Genomic DNA, 11,110 nt, shown 5'->3' on the forward strand with positions numbered 1-11,110 from the left:
AAATTGATCGAGTCGTCTTTAAAAAAAGTCAAGGCCTAGTGCCTTTACTAAGGAGCTCTGGTAGCGTAGTGGTTACGAATCGGGCTGTGAACCTCGGGGTCAGCAATTCGAAACTACCAGCTGTTCCACGGGAGAAAGACGAGGGTTTCTGCTCCCATAAAGATTTATAGCCTCAGAAACCCTGTATAGGATCGCTATACGTATGTGGAGTCAGAAGGGACTCCACAGCACATAACAACAACAAGTGCTGTTACTGGTGAATTTTACCAAGCATTTAGAGAAGAGCTGACAGCAATTCTACTCAAACTAATATAGAAAAGGATGGAAAACTCCCAAATTCATTTTATGAAGCAAGTATAACCTTGATATCAAAACCAGGGAAATAATATCGCTGGAAAAGAAAATTATAGACCAGTATCCCTCACGAACATAGATGTAAAAATTCTCAACAAAATCCTACCCAATAGAACTCAACAATATATATAAAAATAATAGTGATACATTATGACTAAGTAGGATTCATACCAGGTATGCAGGAATGATTCAACATTAGAAAAACAATCAATGTAATCTAACACATAAAAATCACATGATCATATAAATTGATATATAGATATACAATATCAGCAGCCAACATGACTCTCAAAGGCAAAAAACTGAAGTCGTTTCCCTTGCAAACAGAAACCAGACAAGGATGCCCTTTATTGCCACTCCCATTCAATATTGTGCTGAAAGTCTTAGCCAGACAGACGTATAATGCAAGAAAGGGAAACTGAAGGCATCCAAGTTGTCAAAGAAGAACAAAACTCTATTTGCAGACATTATGATCCTATGTATAGAAAATCCCTAAGACTCTGCAAGAAAATTATTGGAACTTATTATTATATTCAGCAAAGTGGCAAGGTACAAGACCAACATACAAAAATCAGTTGGATTCCTTTACACTAATAAAGAGAGCTCTGAAAAAAATCAGAAAGCTCTGCCATTTATAAAAGCAACCCAAAAATGAAATACTTTGGAATAATTCTAACCAGAGAAACAAAAGATCTGTACAAAGAAAACTACAAAACACTACTACAAGAAACCAAAAGAGACCTGTAAAAATGGAGGAATACCTCCTGCTCATGGATAGGAACACAACATTGTAAAAATGTCAACACTATTCAAAGCACTCTATGTTGTGTGCTATTGAGTCAATTCCAACTCATAGATACCCTGTATAGGGTTTCTGAGGAGTGACTGGTGTATTTGAACCGCCAGTCTTGTGGTTCAAACTGACATTGCAGTTGAGTGCTTATCCTACAGCACCACACCAGAACTCCAAAGCAATCTATAGATATAATTCCATTCTAATTTCTATCCCAGTGAGGGTGTGAAGAGACTGGAACTCTTCTACACTGTTAGTGGGAATGTAAAATGGTATAACCACTGTGGAATACAATATGGTGCTTTCTCAAGAAGTTGGAAATAGAAATACCATGTAACCCAGCATTCCCTCTAGTTGGTATGTCTTTAAGAACTAAGAGCTGTGTCGTGATTAGATAAGTGCACACCCAAGTTCACTGCAGCACTATTTCAACAGCAAATGATGGAGACAGCCTAAAAGCCCATCAACAGAAGAGTAGTTAAACAAACTTTGATACAGACGCACAATGGAATATTCCAGAACGCTGAAGAATAATGATGAATCTGCAAAAAACCTCACAACATTGATGGACCTGGAGGACATTATGCTGAGTGAAATTAGACAATCATAAAAAGACAACCACTGTTGTAAAAAGTTAAGGAAAGATTTTCTTGCTAAATGAAACATTCTATGATGTATACTAGGAAATGTTGGGGGAAGAGGGAACTATTCACAGGCTAGAAGATAGACACATGGATGACGGGGCAGGCAATACAACAAGAGGGAGGTTGGAGAAAAGATGAAGGTAGTAGGAGACATAGGGATGAGTGTAAGAGTTAAAAGAATAGAGTTAAATACTGCCAACTGAGGGCACACGATGGGGATTATAATCATTGTAATGAAACAAAGTATATGACTTGCTGAATGTAAAACTGGTGATCTGTTCTGTAAACCTTCACTCAATTCACAATAAAAAGTAAAAAAAAGATGGTACGGAGTCACTGTACCAAAAAGAAATTGGCTTATGTTCAGCCATTTCAAGAGGTATCTTATGATCAAGAACCGATGGTATTAAAAGGAAGAAGACCAAACTGCATTAAAGGTATTGGCACAAAATAAGACTCGAGGATTTGATAATGCAAATTGAAATATTTCAACAAACTGATGCAGTGCTGGAGGTAGGCACTCAACTTGTCTATGCTAAGAAATTTGAAAGACAACTACTTGGCCAACTGATTGGAAGAGATCCATACTTTTGCCCATTTAAAAGAAAGGTCACCCATGAAATCACATGCAAATAAAATTTTCCTGAGGATAATTCAAAAACAGTTGAAGCCGTATTCCTACAGAGAGTTCCCAGAAATTGAAGCCAGATTTAGAAAAGGATATGGAGCAAGAACTATCATTACTGACATCAGATGGATCTTGGCTGAAAGCAGAAAATACCAAAAAGAGGTTTGTTGTTGTTGTTAAGTGCTGTCGAGTCGATTCTGACCCATAACGACCCTGTACAGTGTTTCCGAGGCTGTAAATCTTTACGGGAGCAGAAAGAGGTTTACTGGTGATTTATTGACTATGTAGATGCTGTCGACCAACTACAAATAGCATTGCAAATAAAGGAGATTGCTGAACAGTCAGTTGTGCTCATGAGGAACCTGTACATAGAACAGAGATAGTCATTAGAACAGAATGAGGGAATACTAAATGACTCAAAACCAGGACAGGTATGCATCAGAGTTGTATCTTTCACCATACTTATTCAGTCCGTATGCCGAGCAAATAATTTGACAACTAGATTATTATTATATGAAGAAGAGTTTGGCATTAGCATTGGAGGAAGACTTATTAACAACCTGCAAATATGCAAATGATACACCCTTGCTTACTGGAAGCAATGAAGTCTTGAAGCACTACTGATGAAGATCAAGGACTATAACCTTCAGTATGGATTATACCTCAGTGTAAAGAAAGTGATCCTCACAACTGGATCAATAAATAGCATCATGATAAAATGGAGAAAAGATAGAAGTTGTCAAAAGATTTATTTTTGCTTGGATCCACTATCAACATTCAAAAAAATCAAACGACTTGTTGAATTAGGCAAATCTGCTGCACAAGACCTCCTTAAAGTGTTAAAGAGCAAAGGTATCACTTTGAGGGCTAAGGTTCACCTGACTCACACCTTGGTACTTTCAGTCACTTCTTATGCATGTGAATGTTGGACAATGAATAAGCAAAACCTTACTGAAAGTACAGTGGGGTGCCCAAAGAACAAATAAATCTGTGTTGGAAGAGGTACAGCCACAGCTCCTTAGCAGAAGGGACATCGAGACTTTGTCTCTCTTACTTTGGATATGTCAGGAAGGATCCTTGGAGACAGACATCATGCTTGGTAAAGTGGAGAGTCCATGAAAAAGAGGAAGACCCTAAATGAGATGTAGTTGCACAATGGCAGCTATAATGGGATCAAACATTTTAACAACTTATAGAATGGTGCAGGACCAGGCAGTCTCTCTCTGGTGTACGAAGGGTTCCTGTGAGTCTGGGTCAACTCTGTGGCACCTAACAACAACAATGAGACAAATATAAATGCTTTCCCTTTTTGATCTAGAAATTCTTCCAAACATGAACCTATTTCAATGGGTTATTCTAATAGCCTGTTTATTCATGGGCTATTTAATATTTAATAATTTATTCAAAGGGCTATTTAATAGCCCTTTGAATGATCCCAAATGATTCTGAGATTGAAACAAAGCCATTCTGATGATTAACAAACTTTGCTATTTGGTAGATTTCCCAGTTTACAACTTTTGATACTTCATTTGCCTTTAAGTCTTCTACATAAGACACCCCATATTCACATATGTTGTTTTATTTTAACTTTATAGATAAGAATTCGAGATCCAAACCAGGGAGGTAAAGACATAACAGAGGAGATTATGTCTGGAGGTGGCAGCAGAAATCCTACTCCACCCATAGGGAGACCTACATCTACACCTACTCCTCCTCAGGTAAGACAGAGTAAGCTGAGATGGATGATGGTGTGAATTTGCTCCCTAACCTCTACTGAACTCCTTTTCTATAGCCACTATCTGTACTTCTCATTTTTATCAGTTGTCTCATAGCCTCGAATATCTAAATGTTATTGAAACAGACATGTTTCTTTTTACCTATTGTTATAGCTTCCAAATATTTTTGTCTTCACACTCAGAACCCAGTTGTTGTCACTATTCTTAATGAACTATTTTATGATCCCAAGGAAACTGCATTCCTATGAAAAGCTCAGCATTAAATGAATATTTTATGTTTTCACTACAGAACCTTAGGAATTAAATGTTACACACTATATTAATGCAAAAATTAAGGTATAAATATTTTTATGAAGCATGTTGCTTGAGATAATTGCTATGTTATTCAGAGCAGATTTGATTATATTAGACTTTTCACCTTGTGTTGTTGTTAAGTGCTCTTGAGTCAGTTCTGACTCATAGGTACACTGTATAGGGTTTCCAAGGAGCAGCTGGTACGTTTGAACTGCCAATCTTGTGGTTCACAGTCCAGTGCTGATCCTACAGCACCACACCAGGAGTCTAGTGAGCTTAGAGTAGAGTATTTCCTTAACAATTTATAAGCGTTACTAATAGGTAAGTTCTATCAGTTAAGCACCTCTTTATTTTTGGTAAAGAAACGTGACTATCCCAGTCTTAATGTGAGTTCACTTTCTTACTTTTATAAATCAAGACATTCCAGGAGTAAATAGAATTTAGTAAACTACAATAGGAAATAGGATTCCCAAATATGACAATAAATGGTACAGGATTTTTATGTCATCATTGGGTTATTTAAAATTTTAGTAACAGATTCTGAGGAAATAAGTGATTTTCAAATCTTCAAAAATTATATAAAGTGAGTATCCAGCATATAACAGACAAAAGGAAATGATATTTAACAGTAAAAGTCTCTTTTCTTCCCCCTCATGTGACCAGATGGTGAGCATTCATCAGAGCACAGTTTGTAAGCAAGTACTATGGATGATCATAGTATGATAGCCTATTGCTTTGATTTTAATAGTATAGGTTAAAATTTTTTTTCTCTCTAAAAGGCTGTCCAAGATTGAAATGTAAACTAACTGGCTGAGCTTAGAACCTATGAAAATCGATTTGAGTAAGCCTGGTTCTTTTTTATGATATTTTTGATAGATTTTTTTTTTCACTTGGAAATGATAAGAGTTGACATTTATCTCAACCTTTTAGCATCCAGAGGAATATGATATGTGGCCACTGAGTTATAAGGTTCTATTAATGATTGTTACAGAGCTCTTCACCATTCCCTATTATTTCTCTTTATATTTAATCTACTTCCCTAGATGTGAGTATGGGACAAGCAAAAATTTAAAATGTAAATCATCTACTCATGTGCTGTGTTAGACACAATAGCAAAGGTTGAGACTGATTGATCAATGCAGGCAAATTTAAGCTCTGTATTTTTTAAAATATTAATTAACATTACTGTCAAGCTATATTGTTGACAGCCCTCTGTTGATTTGTATTTAAATTCCCAACTTAAATAGTGTTTGTATGTCTTTGCATATAAATTTCTCCTAGGGGTTCTTTTATCTTTATTCTTACCAAGCTTGATCCCAACCTCTTCTGGTTTTCCCTTTTTGCCTTAGCTCCAGAGACCCTTTTGCTCTCTGTCTTTCCCCATGGACTGAGGGTCTGACTATGAGTGTATGTGTCTGTGTAATTATAAAAGCCCACAGTGTAAATTTTCAGCTGATAAAGGCCATCAGTAAATTAATTGTTGGGTTGGTAATTCATTTTGAGATATAATATCATCTGTGAAGGATACTGTTAAAATGCCTTTGAGTCAGTTCCCACCGACCCCTTCTAGGGGTAAGTTAATTTTATTCTGTGGTTTGTATTTAAATCCACACTGTCTAGTTTGTATGAAATGAATAAATAACTTTTAACAAAGACATTTTGTTGTTGTTGTTAAATGCCGCCTAGTCAGTTCTGATCCATAGCGACCCTGTATAGGGTTTCTGAGGAGCAGCTGGTGAATTTGAACTGTCGACCTTGCAGTTCAAAGTACCCTTAAGAACCAGTGCTTATCCTACAGTGCCAGCAAAGACATAGGTACTAGACATACTTCATTTTACCTCTTATAAAAATCAATGGCACAAGCATAACTATGACAGCTAACATTTGACCTTCTGTCCTAGGAAGGATATACCTAAAGGAGGCAGTCATTGCTGTCTGATTACTATATGTAAAAACGTTGACCCATGGTTTCAAGAGAAGTAGAAATCTTTTTTTATGTAAAAAAATCTGCTCATTTTAAACCTTGGCAATTACTTCTGTTAATAAATAGTACAATGTCAGCACTTCCCCTTTTGTAACTTCAGTTTAATGCCAAAGAAATCCTGAGGAGACAAATTTACATACCAGAATTTAGGATTGAATAGTAAATATTGTATCAACCGTGGCCTTATGAAGTACCTGCTTTGGCTCTGGCATAGTTGCAAGTCTTTCCCTGTCATGGCGGGGAGCATCGTTTGTAGAGAAGACAGACAGAAGACTAATTACCATATGTGATGTTCTTCCTATGAAATATATACTGTGAGTTAAAAAGGACAGGGATGATCAGGTTGGGCAGAGTTGCAGTATAGATTGAAATGTAGTAAATACAGAGACCTATTAATGACAGTACATGATGTAGTGGCCTGGTTAAAAGCTTTGGAATGAGGAAATGAAAACCTGCCATTTAGAGTTAGCATAAGGACTAAATGCAATAAATACTTGAAATTGCTTATGCTCAGTGTCTGGCATCTAATGAGCATTCAATACATTTTGACTGTTATTCACATTATAATAACATAAATAATTAAGTTATTATTTTAGGAGGCATAGAGAAGAAAATGACTGATAATACTTCACAGCACAAATGCCATTTAATGTGAGTTCCCAGGTTGGTGTTCACAAAATGGAAAAAAGGAGGCTATTCCAGGAAGAGAAAAAGCATATGCAAAAAGGTACAACAAGGAGGGAAATTGGATGAAGGAAGGCTACTGTCCTCTTTCAGACGAAATCAGTAGAAGAACAAGGAGCTAGTGGTAGAGATGTTTGGCACTTGGTTACTAACTAGACAAGATTATAGAAAGGGTGTTCACATACACTTAATCGTCTATATTCGGGTAGTTTGGGAAACTAGCAAGCGTGCTATTAATCATTATGCTGGGAGAAGGGCATAAACCAGTACTGTTCCAGGTAAATAGGGTATGTGGCCCCCAAGATGTAAGGGAGGAAAGAATCAGGGTGACTGCTTTGCAGGCTTCTTGTTGTATAGTTAGGTGCCTCCAGGGCAGTTCTAACTCATGGTGACCCTGTACAGAACAGAAAGAAATGTCACCTGATCTTGTTCCACTGCTATCCATAAAGTTTTCCCGCCATGACAGGGAAAGACTTTGCTATTTACAGCACATGCAACTGTGCCAGACTCAAAGTGGGTACTTCATAAAGCCAAGGCTGATGCAATATTCACTATTCAATCTTAAATTTGGGTGTGTAAACTTGTCTCATCAGGATTTCCTTGTTAATAAACTGAAGTTACAAAAGCTCTTAGTCAGTTTTTCAGAAGTAAAAAACTTAGATTTTTCAGCTGCTTTTCCATAGTCTGTCTTAGTGTGGGAGCTCTGTTGAAACCTGTCCACCATGAATGACCCTGCTGAAATTTGAAATACCAGAGCACAGCCTCTGGCATCTGGGCAACATGCAGACCACCACAGTACAGTACCCACGTTTGAAGCCACCAAAGATACTGTGGTGGCTTCAAACATAGATACCTGAATTTATAGTATACCATGAATTATATGCAGGAATATTTGAAGAGAGGGGTCTGATTTTAGCAAGTTTGCAAGTAATCATTCTAAAACTATTGAAAACTAAAGTGGGTTTATGTAGGAGAATGTAGAGGATTTTTGTTGTTCCTATTTTTGTCCCAAGAGAAGTCGATTGAAATTGAAATACCAGCTTCCAAAACTTAAAAATGATACATTGGGTAATTCCTGGAAATTTCAGATCTCAAATATGTAAAAAAATATACATATGTGTATGTTGTTGTTGTTGTTGTTGTTAAATGCTGTCAAGTCATTTCCAACTCATAGCAAACCCTGTATAGGGTTTCCAAGTAACGGCTGGTGAGTTGGAATTGCCGACCTTGAGGTCCACTGCTTTATCCCACAGCGCTACACCAGGACTCCCATATATATGTTCTTGTGTCCATCTAGATGTTTGCAATACATAAATACATACATAGATTCATGTAGCAGAGCATTAGAGCACATAGAGAATGAGAAAATGTTGCAAACTATTGATTGCAAGTGTTAAGCATCTTAGGAAAAACATAGTGTCTCCTGTCATTTTGGAAAATAATTACCAAGGTCAACAGGTTATTCTGTCTTTAAAAGCCTATTTATAAACTTGTTACCTGGAAGCTTTAAATTCTGTAACCATTTTGTTCATTTCATAATTATTAATATGAGGGGGCTTCAAAAAGTTCATGGGAACTTTTTAATGCTTCTTGTTTAGGCATACCTCAGAGATATTATAGGTTCCATTCCAGAGCACCACAAGAAAGCAAATATTGCAACAAAGCAAGTTACTTGACTTTTTTGGTTTCCCAGTGACTGTGTAAGATGAGCACTGCACTGGTAGCTATAGGTCAGTGGTTCAAACCCACCAGCCACTGCTCAGAAGCCTGATACAGGATTGCTATGAGTCGGAACCAACTCAGCAGCACTTAACAGCATATTAAGAGTTAGTTTAACACTATCCTGTAGTGATGGAGTAGGTTAGATGGTGGGCTTGTAACTGCAAGGTGAAGGGTTCAAACACACCAACAGCTCCTCTGGAGAAAGATGAGGCTGTCTGATTCCGTAAAGATTTATAGTCTCAGAAACACCCTGTATACAGTCTCTAAGTCAGAATCACCTCGATGGCAGTGGGTTGGGTTTGGTGGGTGGTCTATTAAGTGTGCAGTGTTGTTGTTATTGTTATTAAGTGCCAGCAAGTCAGCTCCGGCTCATAGTAACCCTGCTTAGGGTTTCAGAAGAGCAGCTGGTAGGTTTAAACCACCAGTCTGTGGTTCCGCAGTCCAGTGCTAATCCTATAGTGCCACAGCAGGAGTCCATGAAAAAGTTTGAAATACTATGGAAATTACCAGAATATGACTCAGAGATTTGAAGTGAGCATGTTGTTGTTGTTAAGTGCCATCAAGTTGATTCCGACCCATAGCGACCCTGTATAGGGTTTCCAAGGAGCAGCTGGTGAGCTTGAACCACCAACCTTGCAGTTCAAATGACTTTACAGTCTGATGCATTAGCCCACAGCACCACACCAGGACTCTGATGGGAGCACATGCGGTTGGAAAAAGGTGCCCATAGACTTGCTCCATGCAGAGTTGCCACAAACCTTCAATTTGTGTAAAAAATAAAAAAGAACAATACCTGAGAAGCATGATAAAGTGAAGCGCAGTAAAACTAGGTATGCTTTTAATTTCCTAGTTTTAGATTCTAAAGCTTTGGTAATAAGATTGTTTTTATAAGTATGCACAGTAGAAAAGGTCCTACATAAAGATTTTTAAGGTGATATCTAATTTCATTGTGTCATCTCACTCATAGGCACTGATGAATTAATAGAATTCTGTACTTTGAAGCCTGTTGTCATGGTCTTGTTTTAGTGGAGACTGGAATACAGATAATGATAGTTATACTTCATCTTTAATAAGACAATATATTATTAGTCACAAGCCTTGACATAAAAATGGTACTTTTTTTCTAGTATGAAAAGCTTGAAAACTTTACCTAAGCAAGGGATGAACTCTGAGTTTTCAAATGAGGTATCATAACAGAGGGATTTTTTTATAGCAAATCTTACTCTACAGTTGAAAATTAATTTATCCACAGACATTCAGGAATCTATATGTAGAGTTAGAGGGCAGGATTGTTGACTCCATCAGGTCTGCTCCGTCAGGAGTTTGCAAAAATGTCTTGCTTTTCAAATCAAACATGTTTTCCATCTTCATTTCACATAGGAGTTTCTTAAAACAAGAAAATTGATTTAAGGCAATTTTTGAGATACCTAATTTTTGTTTGGAAACAAGTTTGTTTGTTGTTTAAATTTCAAAATAACCTTTTTTTAAGAAAAACTTTTATTATGAATTATGTGATATTTGACATGGGAGAACATTAGCTTTACATTCATCCTATCATATATTGTTACACTGCCATGGTTACAACCCCCTCCATGCATCATCAGCCAACCAAAGGGTACACCCCACAAGCCTGCCCACTGGTCATCAACACATAGCCCCTCTTCCTCTCTGGGTCTAGAGTTCCCATCTCTCCACGTCATCGTCTCTGCCTCCATCTCCGGCGCTACTGTTTCTCTGGGTAGGGTCCTGCACTCCACTCTTCTCGCTTGATGGTCCCAGGGACCTCCGCTCCTAGACTGCAAAGTCAATCCCCTCCTTTTGCTACAAAATGTCTATCTTTACATTTCCAACCCTCACAGTCAGTCCTGATAGTCATTATTCACTATTGTACCACATGAGTGTTATCCCCATCTCCTTTCGTCAGTCCTACCCAGACAGATTGGCTACTACTCAGTGGACATTCTACCTTCCTCTGTGTCCTCTGGATCTAGGCTCCCTCTTAAAAGCTTGTAAGCCAGTCACTTCTTGCCTTTGTAGCTTCCCCACTTTGGGTAGCCAATGTCCAAGTTGCCCATCCCTGTCTACTCTGTGTATGGAGGGGGGTGGGAATGATCTTCATTGTCAAGATTTGTTCCCTCTTTTGAACTACTGCATCTATAGGTATAGATCAAGTTCATCAAATTGTATCAGATTAGTCTTTTTTCCTCTTTTTTCTTCTTCTAGTTGAGCTCTTATCATCCAGCCATTAAAGCCAAGTCAAGTGGGTATTAT

General features: G+C 37.6%; 1 protein-coding gene across 1 annotated transcript in view; it reads left to right on the forward strand.

The window, feature by feature from the left end:
• The window catches only part of LOC102840949 (eukaryotic translation initiation factor 4 gamma 3-like), a 218,460-nt gene that overhangs the window by 176,458 nt on the left and 30,892 nt on the right, over positions 1-11,110 (forward strand). Inside the window, exon 7 of the mRNA XM_006862347.1 lies at positions 4,015-4,137. Coding sequence (XP_006862409.1) covers positions 4,015-4,137 — 123 coding nt within the window. The remainder of the gene's footprint in view (positions 1-4,014; positions 4,138-11,110) is intronic.

Source organism: Chrysochloris asiatica, unplaced genomic scaffold (assembly GCF_000296735.1).
Source record: "Chrysochloris asiatica unplaced genomic scaffold, ChrAsi1.0 scaffold00047, whole genome shotgun sequence".
Taxonomy (NCBI): Eukaryota; Metazoa; Chordata; class Mammalia; order Afrosoricida; family Chrysochloridae; genus Chrysochloris; species Chrysochloris asiatica.